Source organism: Rhinoderma darwinii, chromosome 1 (assembly GCF_050947455.1).
Source record: "Rhinoderma darwinii isolate aRhiDar2 chromosome 1, aRhiDar2.hap1, whole genome shotgun sequence".
Taxonomy (NCBI): domain Eukaryota; kingdom Metazoa; phylum Chordata; class Amphibia; order Anura; family Rhinodermatidae; genus Rhinoderma; species Rhinoderma darwinii.
The window spans coordinates 407,501,678-407,521,478 of record NC_134687.1 but is presented as its reverse complement, the minus strand read 5'-3'; the positions used below and the strand labels follow the sequence as shown (position 1 = coordinate 407,521,478).

The 19,801-nt window shown below is 40.1% G+C and overlaps 1 protein-coding gene across 2 annotated transcripts in view; it reads left to right on the top strand.

The window, feature by feature from the left end:
- The window catches only part of CDH24 (cadherin 24), a 102,076-nt gene that overhangs the window by 63,572 nt on the left and 18,703 nt on the right, over positions 1-19,801 (top strand). For both annotated transcript variants that reach the window (XM_075828933.1, XM_075828934.1), the window contains exons 3-9: positions 6,963-7,257; positions 9,094-9,213; positions 10,382-10,549; positions 11,814-12,001; positions 12,518-12,771; positions 13,909-14,045; positions 16,257-16,378. In XM_075828933.1, coding sequence (XP_075685048.1) covers positions 6,963-7,257; positions 9,094-9,213; positions 10,382-10,549; positions 11,814-12,001; positions 12,518-12,771; positions 13,909-14,045; positions 16,257-16,378 — 1,284 coding nt within the window. The remainder of the gene's footprint in view (positions 1-6,962; positions 7,258-9,093; positions 9,214-10,381; positions 10,550-11,813; positions 12,002-12,517; positions 12,772-13,908; positions 14,046-16,256; positions 16,379-19,801) is intronic.

The window sequence follows — 19,801 nt, the reverse complement described above, 5'->3', positions numbered from 1 at the left end:
CTAGAAAGCACAATTTCAGTCAAAACTGTTAAACATTGTATGGAGACAGAAGAAAAGCAGAATTCAAGCACTCACACTTTACAACCTGAAATAATCCAAGTACTCCGATACTATAATAGATAAATGCCGCTTAAATGGGTCAGCTTAACCAAAAACCAATACTTGGCCCTATGAGAGTAATTTTCCAATTGACTATGATCACTGCCAAGTATCATCTATTTTTGGGGACAACTTTTATACTCAATGAATGAAAATCCAATTGTTCAGATGGTGGACCGAAAAAGGGCTGAAGTTTGAATTGGGTGTCAGGTTATTTTGTCTCTTACCTGTGGCTGCATTTCCCCTAGTGTTGTCTATGCTTCTTCCCAGTCTCTTAAAGGGCTGGTATAGCACACAGGTAACATCATATGGTTTGTCACTTAACTGTGACTGCATATCACCTAGTGTCTTGTATGATTCTTCCCAGTCTCTTAAAGGGCTGGTACAGCACACAGGTAACATCATATGGTTTGTCAATTACCTGTGACTACATATTACCTAGTGTCTTGTATGCTTCTTCCCAGGATCTTGAAGGGCTGGTATAGCACACAGGTAACATCATATGGTTTGTCACTTACCTGTGACTGCATATCACCTAGTGTCTTGTATGCTTCTTCCCAGGATATTGAAGGGCTGGTATAGCACACAGGTAACATCATATGGTTTGTCACTTACCTGTGACTGCATATCACCTAGTGTCTTGTATGCTTCTTCCCAGGATCTTGAAGGGCTGGTATAGCACACAGGTAACATCATATGGTTTGTCACTTACCTGTGACTGCATATTACCTAGTGTCTTGTATGCTTCTTCCCAGTCTCTTAAAGGGCTGGTATAGCACACAGGTAACATCATATGGTTTGTCACTTACCTGTGACTACATATTACCTAGTGTCTTGTAAGCTTCTTCCCAGGATCTTGAAGGGCTGGTATAGCACGCAGGTAACATCATATGGTTGTCACTTACCTGTGACTGCATATCACCTAGTGTCTTGTATGCTTCTTCCCAGGATGTTAAAGGGCTGGTACAGCATACAGGTAACATCATATGGTTGTCACTTACCTGTGACTACCTATCACCTAGTGTCTTGTAAGCTTCTTCCCAGTCTCTTAAGGGGCTGGTATAGCACACAGGTAACATCATTAGGTTTGTCACTTGCATGTAACTAGATATTACCTAGTGTCTTGTATGCTTCTTCCCAGTCTCTTGAAGGGCTGGTATAGCACGCAGGTAACATCATATGGTTTGTCACTTACCTGTGACTACATATTACCTAGTGTCTTGTATGCTTCTTCCCAGGATCTTGGAGGGCTGGTATAGACACAGGTAACATCATATGGTTGTCACTTACCTGTGACTACATATCACCTAGTGTATTGTATGCTTCTTCCCAGGATCTTGAAGGGCTGGTATAGCACACAGGTAACATCATATGGTTGTCACTTACCTGTGACTACATATTCCCTAGTGTCTTGTATGCTTCTTCCCAGGATCTTAAAGGGCTGGTACAGTATACAGGTAATATTATATGGGTCATTCTAGGGCTCACTCTTCCAGGCTCCCTACTATAATAAAGGATTTTATTCCCTGCTACAATGTTCCTTTAGTCCAGCTTTATACTGATATACAGATAAAAAATGAGTCTCCAAGGCGCTGCTGCACGGGGAAGCAATGAGCATAAACGAAGTATCAGGTATAGGTGATTTATTAGAAACAGGGCTACGCGTTTCAATGCCGCACCGGCATCTTCATCAGGCCATCTTCATCAGCTTGACATTTGACTTGTAACATCACTTCAACTGTGACCTACTCCATATGTCTGTATAACAGCTTTTTCTGTTCTACTCAACATCACCAGTCCACAATGGTGACAGTTTTGATGGCTGCAATCTGCAAGTCTTTTGCAGTGCAGTCTTTACCCCCTTTTGACGTTCCTTAGTGAAAACCAGAGTCCTGTTAGACTGCCAGTGCCAAGACAAGGGGGCATAGAGGATTCACTGAGCTGCTTTACATGTGTTAACATTTTAGGTCTAGTTCAAACGGCGGATTTTGCGTGGCGGTCCCGCCGCAAAACCCACCGCAGAACTATTCCTGCTGACTGCAGGAAGATTCCTCCCATTGACATCACTGGGAGGTTTGGGCGTAATCTGCCCGAAGATCAAGCACAAAGCTTCTTTTTCCCGCTAGCTGAAATAATCAGTTCACGGGAAAATGAAGCGTCCAACTCCCATTGAAATGAATGTGAGGCGGAATTTTGTGGCGGAATCTGCGGCCGATTCTGCCTGCAAAATTCCTCCATGTGAACATACCCTTAGAAGTGTGTGTCAATTACCAGATTGAAACAAAGTTAATTTCCTTCAAAGCTTGATAAACAAAATATATAATATAATGGTGTGCGCCCAATATAAAGCTATTTGTTTACAATCAATAGGGAGGGAAAGACATATAGAAGTATCTTTAATATTTAGTAGCCTGGGTAAATAGATGGACTTAAATCTATATCCAGTGTATCCTATAGTTGATCATGGACAAAATGTTGAAATCATTAGATCCTGTAATTCTGCAGCACTCCGTCTAGATCTGGTACTCAGGAACTGTCCTTGAACATGGTGAATAAAAAAAAGGAAATTTGTGGATATGTTTTTCCTTTGTTTCTTACACTTTCTTCTTCCCTTTTCTCATCCTCTTCACATATACTATTTGTCTTCTTTTTCCTTAAATCTGCAGTACTTCTGTTATCACAAATCATAACAAAAATATCTTATTTTATCTTTATCTGTAGTTTATGTCATGGCTCAGGGTGTATTGAAAATGTATAAATGTTAGCTTCAGAACGCGTTCAGTGAAGAATCACAACGTGACATTATACGTTCTTTTTCATAGCCCACCATTTACTTACCATCCTATGGTTTTGTAAGCAATTCTTATGCAATCAATTATATTTAGGTATATACATTTTGAACTAATTTTAATTGTATAACATCAATTAAAATCACTAAATGCTCTATTACACGGGCCAATGATCGGGCAAACAAGTATTTATATGAATGCTCGTTCCCGATCATTGCCCTGTGTAAACCGGGCAACCACTAGCTGATGAATGAACAAAAGCTTGTTTATTGGCTGATGTGCTCCTTTATGCGGCCAATAAAATGGTCGCTAGTCAGAAGCACATCTTCCTGTATAATATTACTTAAGATTAGTATAAGACTAGTAAATCATAGCAGCGTCACTCAGAACATATTTAGCAGACTTTATCAACTTTTCTACACTCGTTTTCTGGCGTAGAAATGTTGCAGACTACACAAAAGTCACAATATGCGGGAAAAATTGCGACTTTGAGCTGTTCACGCCACTTTCGCTTTTTAGGAGGGGCAAAAAAGGGGAGGGCCATCATAGCCCAACACATTTATAAAAATTTATGACCAGAAAACTGGCGTCAATTTTAGCGGAAATCTACGCCTGCTCCTACCTGGTGTAGAGTCTACTCTGTCGTCAGGGGTGTAACAGGGACAGGCAGGCCCCGTACCGCCCCCTCGAAAATCAAATATTCAAATAAAATAAAGTAACATTAAAAAAACATAAAAAAATTTACTTTACTCACCTCATTGCAACGCTTCGCCCCCAAGGATTTCCTCAGGCTCCATTATCATGCCGCGGCACACACAATGTTCTGACACTGGACGTTGTGAGCTGCGTGCCTGCATTTTTTGGTCTATTGGGGGGGGATGAGGAGAGAAGGATGGGGCCGGGCCGTGTGACCACGATTGTTACACCACAATTGTGGCACACAGCTAGTGTAAAAATGCAACCGTTTTGAGGGGCAGGCTCCAGCAGCAGAAAGCTAAGACTGGCTTATGAAACGCCAGTCTTTGTAAATCTGCCCCGTTGTTCCCAAAAGTGAACTAAAGCTGGCCATAGTCAGCTATTCTTCTTGACTACCCCATAAACATCCATTTTTGGATCAGCAGAGCGTGCTTGTGTTTTCATTGGGAAGAGGGGAATAAGCCGTTGTCAGACCCCTGTGGCAGCAGTTTACACCGCGTTCCAAATTATTATGCAAATGTTATTTTTCGCTGATTTTCCTAAATAGTCGCTGCAAATGACAGTCAGTATAATCTTCAAGCCATCAACCGTTGGAGTATAATGCACATTTTATTGAACAAATCTCCTAATGATAACAAATTTTTTTTTAGAAGTAAAAAACTCAAAATGCACTGTTTCAAATTATTATGCACAACAGAGATCAAAACATTTTAAAGGTTGTAAAGAGAACTAATGTGGTAATTTGTTGAATTTGCAGCATCAGGAGGTCATATTTACAGAAATCAAAAGCTCTTTCAATCAAAAAAAACGTAACAGGCCAAGTTACATGTTAACATAGGACCCCTTCTTTGATATCACCTTCACAATTCTTGCATCCATTGAATTTGTGAGTATTTGGACAGTTTCTGCTTGAATATCTTTGCAGGATGTCAGAATAGCCTCCCAGAGCTTCTGTTTTGATGTGAACTGCCTCCCACCCTCATAGATATTTTGCTTGAGGATGCTCCAAAGGTTCTCAATAGGGTTGAGGTCAGGGGAACATGGGGGCCACACCATGAGTTTCTCTCCTTTTATGCCCATAGCAGCCAATGACACAGAGGTATTCTTTGCAGCATGAGATGGTGCATTGTCATGCATGAAGATAATTTTGCTACGGAAGGCACGGTTCTTCTTTTTGTACCACGGGAGAAAGTGGTCAGTCATAAACTCTACATACTTTGCAGAAGTCATTTTCAGACTGTCAGGGACCCTAAAGGGGCCTACCAGCTCTCTCCCCATGATTCCAGCCCAAAACATGACTCCGCCACCTCCTTGCTGACGTCGCAGCCTTGTTGGGACATGGTGGCCATTCACCAACCATCCACTACTCCATCCATCTGGACCATCCAGGGTTGCACGGCACTCATCAGTAAACAACACGGTTTGAAAATTAGTCTTCATGTATTTCTGAGCCCACTGCAACCGTTTCTGCTTGTGAGCATTGTTTAGGGGTGGCCGAATAATAGCTTTATGCACACTTGCAACCCTCTGGAGGATCCTACACCTTGAGGTTTGCGGGACTCCAGAGGCACCAGCGGCTTCAAATACCTGTTTGCTGCTTTGCAATGGCTCCTAATCCTATTAATTTATCTGGCAGAAACCTTCCTCATTATGCATTTATCTGAACGAACCCGTCTGTGCTCTGAATCAGCCACAAATCTTTTCACAGTACGATGATCACGCCAAAGTTTTCTTGAAATATCCAATGATTTCATACCTTGTCCAAGGTATTGCACTATTTCACGATTTTTGGCAGCAGAGAGATCCTTTTTCTTTCCCATATTGCTTGAAACCTGTGGCCTGCTTAATAATATGAAACGTCCTTCTTAAGTAGTTTTCCTTTGATTGGGCACACCTGGCAAACTAATTATCACAGGTGTCTGAGATTGATTACAATGATCCAAAGACCCCTAAGACACAATACTATCCATGAGTTTAATTGAAAAACTAATAATTAAATGTTTATGACACTTAAATCCAATGTGCATAATAATTTGGAACACGGTGTATATGTGAACGCAGCCTAAGATACTGTGCCATGCTACTGTATACTGTTTTCAAGTTTGACATTTATAAATACACCTGGCAGATTTGTGATATGACCTGCCACTACCTGACTGATGTACTACACTCACAAGAAAATAATACAAATAAATAGGCATCATTTATATGGTAATTTCTTTGTAAACTAAGGAATCATTTTGAAGAATTAAGAGCCATCTGGATAAAACTACAAATATGTGAGAAATGTACATGTAAAGTATACAATACAGCAACAAAAGGGAGTCAATGAAGGTATAACGTTCGGCAGGACTGTTTGAAATGGCATTCGTATGCCCCAGATGTATGACACTGTATGCCTACACGGTAGCATGCATCTGCCATTCAATTAAAAAGTATATACCAGACAGTAAACATATTTCTGATGCAATTGTATTAAAAAAAAACATAGTCAACTGTGTGGCAAATTCCTACATAAACTGGCCAAACATATGCCAAAATGACACACTTTTGACCTACGTTTGGTTATTGATGTCTATGGGGATGTCAGGAGATTGTCCCGGCGCTGACACTAAACGTGCACCACAGGAGTGCTGTGACTCTTGCTTGATATATTCTAAAATGACTACTTTAAAAAGCTAGAGGTAAAAAAAAAACCCTGCAGACTATGAGGATGGAGGAGTTGAACAGAATAGATGTTGGCTGAATATCTAAGCTCTATCGCCAGTTTTGGCAGTCTGCAAACAAACACTTCTGATTGATATTGCAAGGATTTATAATTACCAAGAAAGTATTTACATAGGCCCACAGTACATAGTTACTCCACCACTATGTATGAATATTGCATTGTATCAGTTTGCTATTTGAACTCATTTAAAGAGGATCGGTCAGCTCTTCTGACATGTCTGATGTAGTAAATACTTGTATTCATTATGAAATAGCACTTTTTCTTTATTATTCTTCCTGGAAATCTATGACTAAATGAACAACTAAGTGTTAACATATAGCCATTTCCAGGAAGAATAATAAAGGAAAGGTGCTCTGCAATTATTTTATAATAAATACAAGAATTTACTGACACAGACATGTCAGTATGTAATAGGTTTTTGTACACAACTAGGTGCGCAGATCATTCATAGAACTAAGCTAAAATGATCACTTATTTGGATAGGTAATGGCATTCCACTGTTGTGTGCCCGTTGAGGCTTTAGTAAATGCAGAATAACAAGCTAGCTATGGGACAACTGCTTAACTGAAACATGGAGGCCTGGATAAAGCATACTAATGACACTTATACTCTTCTTCTCACTTTATATAATGCATCCTATGGCTTCACAGCTCCACACAGATGCGGATCGTGGAGAAGGACGAGCCAAGTACCTCCTGACTGGAGAAGGCGCCGGTTCTGTGTTTGTCATTGACGATAAAACTGGCAATATCCATGTTACCAAGTCCCTCGATCGTGAAGAGAAGGAGGAGTATGTGCTGTTGGCGCAGGCTGTGGACAAACTTACCCTTCGACCACTTGAACCCCCTTCCCAGTTCATCATCAAGGTGCAGGACATTAATGACAACCCCCCTGTTTTCCTGCACCCTCCCTACAGGGCCTCTGTGCCGGAGATGTCCAACGTAGGTGAGGGGGGAACTGAGGTGTTTGTGTTTAAACATAAGTTAGCAGTAAAGGTACAGGGATGCTTTTTTTGGTAATAGCAAAAGTGACAATGATAAATGCATCGCTATCCTATTGTGCTGACAGCTTGCAGAAGATAAGTAGCAATTAATGAATGCAGAATTTAGAGCCATTTTTGAAAACAAAAGTCAATGAACCTAATAAAAACTCCTAACTGCTAAGAAGGACAACAGTCCTATATATTTTTTTTATTTATAGCGCAATTAATTGTCAATACTAAAATGATGAACATCATTGGTAGTAGTGCGAAATTGCTACATTCTGAAGCATACATAGTACACGTCATGTATGGTTTCTTTTTTTTTATATTTATATGTTATCTACTCAAAATATATTGAGAACAATTTAGACTTGTATGAAGACACTCCATACTCCATAATGAATAATGTCTTCAAGAATCAAGCCCACAAGGCTGTGCTCAAAGGTGACTGCAGTCAATATCCATGCTCTTGTGGATGCCATTATGGTGCCAGTCTATATTTCAGGCAAAGATGGCCACTTTTTTCTCGTACAGTAGGGATTATTAGGTAAGGGAATAAAGAGAGGCTCCAGCAGGAGACAGTTTTCCAATAATACTGCTTTTTTTCACTGTGCACCATATTTTCTAAAAAATAAAAAGCCCAGGTGCCATATACAGAGTATTTTAGGTAAACTTCTACAGCAGGTCCTCACCTTAGGTGCAAGTTAGTTATTTTTTTACAGCACAAAAACTTTACTGTATTATATATATCTCAAAAAATATATTTTAATTAAGAAACTAAGCTAGATTTTTGTATAGTTATTGTAAAAGTTGGTTATGACAGACAGTGTAGTGCAGTGGTGGTCAACCTGATATAATGTGGGCAGCCCATCAAAATGCCCTAGATAACATTCTACCAGGTAAAGGGGTAGGTGCACACACATGCACACACAGATATATTAACCTGGTTTATGACTACTGTTGTGCCAGAATTTTGGCACATTTTGTTTTCTCCTCACTTATTATATTTCGCGCCCAAAAAAAGGGATTTACGACACTTGCCACGATGGGTTCTAAACTTCGAAAATAGGCGTAGTTGTGTCAAAACTAACATTTTGACACATTTATGAACGTTTCTGCAGCAAATGTTTGACACAAATTATACCAACGCTTACTTGGTCTAAAATTAGACTATTAGACAGTTTGACCGATTTACCTACACGCAATATTTTTTTTATACAGCTGTATTTGTGGCTGAGCCTTTTCTTCATATAATTATAAAACGAAAAACAGTCTTGAACATAAAAAAAAAAAAATGTGCAAAACAGATCATAGGGAACATAGACCACAGGCACATAAAAACCCGTACAAAGATACATATATACGGAAAAGATACCACCCTGCCCTATAACAAAGGAGTTAACTGGTCTTTATAGTTGGGCAGAGCACACCACGTACAGAACTGCTCATTATTGATCATTATCCTGGGGAAGGCAGCTGCACCATATGAATTTGCCATCCCCTGGGGGCACATATTTCAGGCACCTGAGGGCCACCATTTGGGCATCACTAGTGAATTGTATCTTAAAAATGTTCCTGCTTTTGATATTAAGTATTTATTATGGAATTAAATTTTACATATAAGATTAGAGTCACCAAAGGTTAACCAACACATTAAATATCAAATGTGGCTGAAATTCATAATTATAGAGCACATTAAATAGGAGTTGCTAAAGGCTAGTACCGAGGATAGTTATCAATGCATAGTAGCATTTCGTATAGTCAAAATAAAAACGTAGTAAACAATTTAACTCCCATAGGAACCTCTGTGATCCAGGTGACAGCCATCGACGCTGACGACCCAACATATGGGAACAGTGCCCGACTTGTTTACACTGTGCTGGAAGGGCAACCATACTTTTCTGTGGACCCTCAAACAGGTAACATAAATCAGGGCTCAGATTAATTGTACTCTAAATCGAGATAAGTAGAGATGTAAAAATTGGCACATTATCAATTTTAGTCATTATTAGTTGTTTATTATGTTTTCATTATAATTATCTCCATGCTCATATATTTTGGGATAATGATAATAAAATCAAAAGGGGTATTATGCAAGCTTAATCATTGTTTAATGAAAACGTATGCAAATCCAGACGCTAAATACCCGAGACCTTATGTTTCTCATAGCCAAGAGCTTGCAACAGTTTTATCCAGTCTTAGCAATCTTCTATGAGCTTAACAACCTGGACTCCATTTCACCTACACTGAAACATCATATCAAACTACAGGAGAATGTTTTGTGCAGCTGATGTAAAGATTGCCAGAACTGGATACAACTGTAGAAGTATTCAGTGTGCAGGGCTAATTTGTTAAATATTAAAGTGAACCTGTCCAGTTGAACCTGCTTGAGCATATTATAGAGCAGAAGGAGCTGAGAAGATTAATATAGCTTTGTGGGAAAAGATTTAGTATAGCTTGTCATTGATTGATATAAATCACTCCTTCCTCTTAGCTTAAGAGTCTAATGGGCAGTTCTACTCAGTGATTGACCGCTATTTCTCCCAGCACAATCATACAGGAATGGCAGTCAATCATTGATTGAGACCACCCACTGGACTCCTAAGCTAAGAGGGAGCAGTGATATATCAGCATGTTCAACATGACAGATTGCCTTTAAGGAAGCTAAAGTACTTAGAAATATTCCTGAGAGATATGCTGTGTACTAGCATCATAGCAGCTAGTCTGCTTCCCCTCCTCGCCTCTCCATAGACTTCTATGGGCAGTTGTAACCTGATCTCTCAGTGAAGCAGTGAATCTGTCTCTTCTTTGACCTACAGATTCTATCAGTGAATTCAGAGTGAGTGAACAGACAGGGGGAGGAGAAAAGGAGTCTGATAAGTGGAGAAAGAGGCATTTTTTTGTAATAAGATATATTGCAAAGTTTCTTGTATTTGCTTCTGCTATTGATTTCTGGAAAGTTGTTTATAGAAGGAGGTATACTTTAATAACGTGTGAATTGTTTTAGTCATTTTTTTCCTCTCACCACTGAACACAGATAACTGAGCTAGGTCTACTTATTATAAATTATGCTTACTCTCTTCTCAGGGGTGATACGCACTGCAATCCCAAACATGGACCGGGAGACCCAGGATGAGTTTCTGGTTGTCATACAGGCCAAAGATATGGGAGGCCATGTGGGAGGGCTTTCAGGCTCCACTACTGTTACTGTGACATTGACAGATGTCAATGACAACCCACCCAAATTCCCTCAAAGTAAGAGCAACACTGTTATGCTGTTATAAACTATATTTCTTTAACAATGCTGTGTTGCTCAGGTTCAGAAGTTATATAGGTATTCAACATACACTCTTTACAACATGCTCTTTGGACGCAGGGCACATTATTAAACAATGGACTGTCCAATCTTTAATGATTGATGGAAGTAGTCAGTAGGGTAGTAAACCATGTCCCCAGACCAGTTATGGTATTTGGGGCAGTAAGATTTTCGTTGACAGTTAAGTGAGACTCGAATGACAAATCTCATTCTCCATGGAGACAGCCCAACTGTCCGTTCACGTCTTTTATTAGGGAAAACAGGCATTGGATAGCTTTTATCTATCTGATTTTACTGTATTTTTTTAAAAGATATAAGTGTCATCAAAGTTGTATTATCACCCTCTTACCTAGAAATGGAATGCCAAACTGTCTGAGCCTAAGCGCTCATTCACACGAACGTGAATCTCATCCATGTGATGGCCGTTAAAAAATGGCCGTCACACGGACCCATGCATTTCAATGGGGCCGTTCACACGACAGTTGTTTCAACGGAGTGTGTGCACGCTCCGTTGAAAAATAGGACAAGTCCTATTTTACTGCATGTCAAGCATCCCTCCATAGACTCTAGTCTGTGGGGAATCAGTGACAACGTGTCCTGCACGGGTCCACCTCGGACGTGGAAAATGGCAGTTTTTCACGTCCGAGGTGGGCTACATTCGTGTGAATGTAGCCTTAGGGGTTGATGCGGGCATCATGGAAAGTAGCAATAATTGCTCAGTTTATAACTATCTCTATGGCCAGTTTTAGAGCTACAGCTGAAAATTCTGTGTTGTCTGTGACAGGTAGCAAATAAATAGTAACTAACAATTGTAGCTAATGCAGGTTTCCTTTGCTATTCACGTAATAATTGAGATCTTTGCACTGCTATGCTTTATTAGACTGGAGGTAATGGGACAGGGAGGGAAACTGTGGGTGTAGCTGGCAGGTCAAACATTGTTTGTGTGCATTAGTGGTCAGCCATAGTACTTTTTTAATTATATTTTGAGTTTTATAATATTTGTTCTGATGCATACCTATTTAGTATAGAGTAAATTTAGGAAGGCAATTAGCAAATAATGATGTTGGGAGGCTAGAGGACCTTGCCACATTTTGCCACAGAACCCAAGGTTTCATAACTACTTTTTTATGTAAATAAAAATCTATCAACTAAATGTCTATGGCAAAAAAAAAAACAATGAGTACTCCTTTTATTCTATTACAGGTTTGTATCAGTTCACTGTTTTAGAGGAAACCGCTCCTGGATCTGTAATTGGAAGACTGCGAGCACATGACCCAGACATTGGAGAGAATGCAGTGATGTCCTACAGCATTCTGGATGGTGATGCTGGGGACACTTTTAGTGTGATGTCAGACTCTGCAGGACAAGATGGAATTCTTAGAGTACAAAAGGTGAAATTACTATATTCAGAGAATCAAATCTCTTTTAAGTGAAAAAAACACTCATATTACTCAAAAAGAGGCCAAAATACTACTGTATTAAAAAAGAAACGGCTATGTAGTCAGTCAACCAGCCGCTTTCTGGGGGATATGATGGCTGCTCAATAGTATATGTTAATAAAAAAATTACTTCTGAGGGATGCAGGTCTTAATGGTACATGTAGTGGACAGGGCTGACGTATGGTGGTCTGCTTAGCACACTAATATTGATCCTTTTTGCTTCTTTTGGACCAACAATCCTGTATGAATCTGACAAAATGAAAAACCCACACCAGTACATGTGATACTTTTCTTACCTATAACATTATGCGCATATTATACTGTCTGTTGCTACTATGTACTCGAGGCTTTATATGAGTCACAGCAATCTTTGCATTGGATATCACCCATTATCAATACCATTCCATACTCCCTATTACCATCTAGCCAGCACTTCTTATTAATTAGCAATGACCTCTTTTTTTTCAGCCTCTAGATTTTGAGTCCCGCCGCTCTTTCACATTTCGTGTTGAAGTGATGAACACTGTGATTGATCCTCAGTATATTCGTCGAGGACCATTTAAGGATGTCACAACTGTGAGGGTGACTGTGGGAGACGTAAATGAGTCTCCACTTTTCTCCCAAAACCCTTATACCTTAAGCGTGTTGGAAAACCAGCCTCCAGGGACACTAGTAGGGGTAGTCCAGGCCCGTGATCCTGACCTACAGAGCAGCTCTATCAGGTAACAGGCTGACAAATATCATAAGATTCTCAATGATTAGATACCAAAATGATAGCATGTTTTAAGTTGGACAGTAAGTTGGCCGTATAACTTAACAGGCACTGTATCATGTATTTCATTTTAGTTTAATCAATTAGATTTCTAGAAGAGAAATATGTTTTTTGAAATGTTGTAGCTATTTATTTTTAAAAACTTCCCTGGGTGTGACCACATTGGAGGCACACATTTCCTTCCTGTATTTTCTGTATAGACAGTGCAGCAGACTGTGTCTGCTTTTAGACTGCTGCAATGAGTTGCCCTACCCCTAGAGACCAGGGGCTATGCATACAGGGCTTTATCTGTGTGTGTAGTGTTGCTATCCTGCCTTATATAAGCCTCCATCAGTACAAAAAAGCTGCCATCTGTTAGTAAATTCTCCACTTTTTAATGATAATGAGATAATTGCTGACCCTGCCCAAGTCTACACAGCAAAGCTGACACATGAGGTGTAGGTTGCAGAAAATGTCAGTGATGTGCTCGGCTGTTTCCATCAGTCCCAAAGAATAGAGAGACAGCGTGGCAGCTTAACCCCTGATTTATTCAAACTCCTCTTTGCTGCGGTGGTGCGTGTGAGGAAGAACAGGGAAGTCAGCATCCCTGTTATAGTGATTGGTGATTGGCTGATATCATACATTTATCACCAATGCAGTGGATAGGTGATAACTGTATTTGGTGGAAAAACCCTTTAATGAGATTTACTATGTTGGGCAATTTTAGGGAATGCGATTTGAAGTATATTTTAATGGATAATAGATCACATGCCTCTAGTATTCAATTTTTAGTACTGTAACTGCTTTAATAGGTAATTATCCTAATATCTTCTGTTTAGCTATTCACTAGGGGAACCTAGACTATCTCTTTATATTTAAAAAGTGCTAATGTACTGCACTTCTCTATATTAGTTATTAAAGTCCAATACTGAGCTATTGTAGAGGACTGCACTATGGAAGGAATATTAACTACCACTCCTGTCTGCCCAAATCAAGACCTAATGCATATGAAGGGAGAAAGCAGAGAAAGAAGACATTACAATGCTATCAGTGTTTACTCTATCCTAAACACAGTTCTCATGTTTTTACCATATTGTTTTTCAATTAGTTATTCTATTGAGCCACTGTCCAATCCTGAAGAATTGTTCACAATAAATCCAGAAGATGGGACCCTCAGAACAAGCATGTTTTTGGACAGGGAGAACAAGAAAGAGCACAACATCACTGTAACAGCTAGCGAGACCGGTGAGAGGGATCATCAGTGTGTTGTAGGGCAGCTATCCACTCTTTATGAATACAGAGGACATATTAAATCTCATGAATGTATATTGGTAGTCCCACATTCTACATTCCTCTTATGCAGTCAAAGAACATAAATAGTAATGGGCACATTGTTATAATATGGTTACATGGTCAAAAATGTTCAGATAACTATACAGAAATGTGTTAATAATGAATTCACATTTTAAGTTCAGATTGTTAAAGAGACTGTTTGCCGTTTTGGATAACCTATTTTGAAATTTGCTTTAGGCCAGGATCACACACACAGTTTTGATGCAGTTTTTGGCTCAGGTTTTTTAGCCAAACACAGGAGTGGATACAAAAGAAAGTCTTTTCTTCATACCTTTCATTCCTTATGGACCTATTCCTGGCTTTGACTCCAAAAACGGCATCAAAACTGTGTGTGTGATCCTGGCCTAATGGGCATTCTCATGCCTTCAAGCACCAATTAGAGTATATTCACACGTGGCAGATTTGTTGCAGAAATTTCTGCAACTGAAAATCTGTTCCATACAAATGAATGGGGTTATTTTTGCAAAATGTACATGGATTTCTGCAGGACGCATTCACATGAATGGGACAGTTGTGGAATTTTTTGCAACAAATCTGCCGAGTGTGAATATACCGTGCAATATAAGGGACCAGAAAGGATTAAATAAGCACTTACTATAGGAATGCTCTCTTTAACCTAAAACCGGAAAGCCCCTTTAATTGGAGGCATAAAATATCTCATACACTCCAGACCAGTAGGAGAGGAGAAGAGGTTACCTGTCTGCCCAACCCAAAACTATAATATTTAAGAGCGTGTAGTATGATAAAAAAATATATATAGCGTAGAACACGGCTTCTCAATCTTTTTCTACTGGCATCTTACCAACAGTGTTAACAGGCCTAATTGCATGGTTTGGAAATATTAACTCTATCTTCTCCAGAGCACACAGCTTAAAGAGTACAGTGCTCACCAGCCAGAACATGGTGATGCCTGGCCCTCACCATTTGTTATAGTTAATGCCAAAAGTTTTGAAATTGACCTCAATGTATCTTAAAATTTTTCTCCTGAAGCACATAAAAGTAAGCAAAAAAGGAGTCAGTTATGTTGGTAAACCAGAGATTGCTGCAACTATAGAAAGTCCTGTGCAGCATATAATCACTTCTGTCCAAACTGCCTCTCCAGCTACGGCTTTACTAGTGTGGCTCTCCTTACAGTTTGAGAAGCAGTGATTTAGAAAATGTACCAGCATGGTAAAAGTTAAGTCACCCAAAAAAGAAGTTATGGACCTAGTAGATGTTGATCAGTTCCATTAGGTAGACTAAGAAACTGTCCCTTTTAAGTTCTGGGATGCTAGATCAAAGAGCCATGCAGAGGGTCGGAGTGTAGAGCTTGTGGTCATCAACAGCTCCAGAAAAGGACAGTTAACTAAGCCAGTTTTAGGAATCTCAATGGAGACAACCTCCAAAGTGATGGAGCATGTGGATAAAATTGGGCTTAGGAAGGTGTTAGATTCCATATAGGCAAGGAGCCATCAGAAAGATTTATGCCATGTACAACAAAGAAATAAACACAAGTCATGTACGTTAATGGGGATGGCAACATGCTCCTCATAATGCTCTGATGAGATATTTTCTGGTATTTTCTTTGGGCGGGTAGCCCTCGGGGAAAATACCAGTTCCCCATTGGTGCACCATAGGGTAGTGAACAACAGCAGCTCACAGGAATGCTGCAATCCGGATGGTAATTGACAGGTAGGCCCATCATGGCAGAATTTCAAGGCGGCCACATTGAGGGTTACTCCATTTTTAAATCGGGTTGTCTTAAAAGGCTTTTAATAATGAAAATCAGATAAAAATGTTGTTTTGATTGTGTGTATATATTAAATATACTGTATATCCACCCAATCAAAATAAAAAAGGAGACACAGAGAAGGAAGATAACAAAATTGCTAACCAAGTAGCAACATCTGTCTTCACTTCATTAGTAGAAGTTCAATGATTTTTGTACATTAATGCGTAGATTCACTAAAAAAAATTTGTGTGTTCTTTTTTTGTATTGTGTATTTCTGTATCATGCAATGTTTTTATACATTTGTTTTATGTATTTGTGTTGTGTATTTTCTTTTGTCTCTGTGTTGTTTTTTTTTCTTTTTGTTGTGTCTCTGTGTTGTGTTTTTGTTTCAGACAGCCCCTTCCAGGCGTCACAAGTTGAAGTTGTGATCCAGGTTTTAGATATAAATGACAATCCCCCAATCCTGGCAGAGATATATAAGCCACATGTGTGTGACAACGCACAACCTGGACAGGTGTGTTTCTCCATTGTGAAAATAAATAACTGTATTTTATAGTGTTTGCAAACTGTGTTAATTTCTTGTAGCATTTGTTTAAAAATCTATTTATTTTAAATAGAGAATTACAATTCATAATTTTATTCTTGCTTAGTCGCCTTTAGTGCTGTATACAGCATAATATAATATATGCCTTGGTATAACATAGCAGCAGACTAGCCACAATAGACAGGAGAGCATAAATAAAAGGTCAAAGGTGCCTTCTGACACAGCGTTTTTAGGAAATATGCCACGTTTTTTTGCCGAGTTGAAAATATTAAAAACACTACAAAAAGTGAGTTTATATTTTTTATGCAATCGCATAAAAGGGTTGGTTTAGCTTTTTTTTTAGCCCGTTCTTGGCATTTTTCTCCCATAGACATCCATTGTGTTTTTTACCTGATCCAAAAACTGGCTTGTCTTGCGGTTTTTTTTCATGACGGTTTTTGTGGCATTTTTTCTGAATAAATCTTGTGTTGCAAAAAGGAATCTTCTTCTTTGAATCACATGATTTGCAATGTCAGAAAAGCCACATGAAAAAAGCCGCATTTAAAACGCAGTATTAATAAAATAATGAATAATAATAATAATGGAAAAACACTGCAAAAAAAACTATGTGTAATGGAAGCTTTAAAGTATAACCATCGTTTACATCCCCCCCACCCCCATAAATTGAGAGTACAAGTAAATATAAGAAACTTTGTAATACATCTTATTAAAGAAAACTGCCTCTTTCTTCAGTTATCAGACTCCATTCCCAAATCCAACTGATCACTCACTGATGCTGGGTTCACATGACCATGTTACGTCCGTAATGTACGGAACGTATTTCGGCCAGAAGACCCGGACCGAACACACTGCAGGGGGCCGGGCTCCTAGCATCATAGTTATGTACGACGCTAGGAGTCCCTGCCTCTGCGTGGAACTACTGTCCCGTACTGTAATCATGATTACAGTACGGGACAGTTGTCCTGCAGCGAGGCAGGGACTCCTAGCGTCGTACATCACTATGATGCTAGGAGCCCGGCTCCCTGCAGTGTGTTCGGTCCGGGTCTTCCGGCCGAAATACGTTCCGCACATTACGGACGTAACATGGTCGTGTGAACCCAGCCTAAGAATTGACTGCTAAAAGCCATATTCAGTGAGGCAGAGATGAAGACAGCTCACTGAGGGATCAGGTTACATGCTACCATATATCATAGGTATATGGAGAGGGGAGGGAAGAGCAGGTGGAGAACAGAACTGCTGAAGAGAGAAACAGACAGACGTTACTGTTTCAAGTAAATGTTTTAATGCAATACAGGCCGTTTTGTGAAAAAACAGAACGGGCTCTGGAAAAGTCTGCCCCCTAAAATGCCATCACTATGCCACCTGTAACCACTCTATCCCCTGTATGCAAGCACTGTCCCTGTATGCCACCCCTCTGTCCCCTGGGTATGCCACCACTCTGTTGCCTGTATGTTATCACTGTTCCCTGTGTGTCACAACTCTACCCATTGGGCAAAAAATACAATGGGCTCTAGAAAACTCTTTTTGGTCAGTTCTTTCATCTTTCTTAAAATATTTAAAATACAAAATGCGGAAACACTTTCAGGATGATAATCCTCCCAGGGCAAGAAACGTGGACCCGCGTAATGCTTCATAGGTTTTTTTAATGTTTTATTTATTTCTTTGTTCCTCTCATATCTATTATACTGACTGTATCCACACAATTACCTTCAAGTAGTGATAGACCCCCTACTCAATACCTTTCTACTGGCACAATGTAACCCGATCTACCCCCACGCTGGTAGAGTCAATTACTCAATACACCTCTTTTTGTAGCGGAGTAGAGGGGGAAGAGGGCTATTGAGTGGTGGACTTTCTCAGCGTGGTTGAAGAGTGGGTTGCCATGTGCCCACTTCTTTAACAAGTGAGTCGTTGGAAACACACGGGGATTCCGCTCCTTCAGGGAGCTAAAGTGGGGCTAGCACATAGCAGAGCAGGGAGATACCTCCCTGCTCTGCTATAGTGGCATCACTACAGCAGCAGCTGCTAGCGGCGCCATCGGAGGTGCTATAGCGGCAGCGATGCCTGAAGAAGCTCCCGGGCGGAAAGGCGGCTGCTGATTCGCCGGGCCAGGGCGCTAAAACAAGCAGGGGAAGGGAGCCGGCGCAGCGCCACCTTCCACCTGCTGTACACCCCGGCCCTGCCACACAGTACCCTTGTATAACGGCACCCCCACATTGTAGAAACTTACCTGCAGCATACAGCGCTTCGTCCGAATGGCATAAACTCCTCCTCACATGCACTCTGTGCTGTGAGGAGGAGAGAGAGCGAGCGACGGTAGACACGGCCGTCACTCGGGACACATTCCAGTGATGGCCGTGTATTACCCGGCCCCATAGACTTCTATGGGAGCCGGGCGGCCCGGTGAACGGCCGAAAATAGGGCATGTCCCATTTGTTGACGGCCAGGTTTCCCGGCCATCAAAAAATCGGTTGTGTGAATAGCCCCATTAGGGGTCTATTGTTCCTACTGCGGCCATGTGACAGCCGCTTTATGAACGGCCGTCACCCGGCCGGGAAACCCTGTCGTGTGAATACGGGCTTAGAGCTGTCCATGGATAAACGCTGGTTCCAGAAGGTAGATACCTACTTTTCTTTCTGTTTGACCTTGAGATTTATTAATGGTCATAGCAAAGTCATATGAAATATCTTTCTTAGCCTTTCCTCTTTTATGTTAAAAATCACCCATATATATCAGCTCCCCTTCCTTCATGCTGGTTAATAAAAAGAATCAACAGTTTTCAGAGATATTCAATAGGTGCAGATTAGTAACTAGTTTATTATATCCTAACTAAGGACCAGTAACTGGAGCCTACTTGAGTCTTCACAATAGAGCCCAATAAATCTTTATTTCTTCATTTTTTCTACCATCCAACACTATAAAACTACCCGTGTATATTGCAATTTCTCTCCCATTGTATGTCATACTCTGTTTAACTTGGATATTTGTAAAACAGTACTGACAGTCTACAAGAAAGATGGAAATATGAAAACAATTTCCATCTTACAAAATGTTGCACAGAGCCGGGTTACTCATTGGCTCTGTTATACGGAATAACTCACCTGTTCCCTAGTAATTCCCTTACCGCCTGTTCTGCTGTGCTGTAACGTGAGGAAAAACAGGTGGAGAACCAGGTTCCTGGAAGAAATTATTTAGAGTTAGAGTTCCCCAAAGAACCACAAAGGGTCTGAAAATAAATCTAGTTTTGAAACAAAGCCTGGTTTTTAAGTTTGTACTGCTCTGCTATATAAATCTTTATGTATTCGTAAAAAGGCTCCTGAAACCCTGCTGAAATGGATCCTGGTAATTTACTAGTTGTGTGTTTTGTTTTAATTACTTCTTAACAATTCCAAA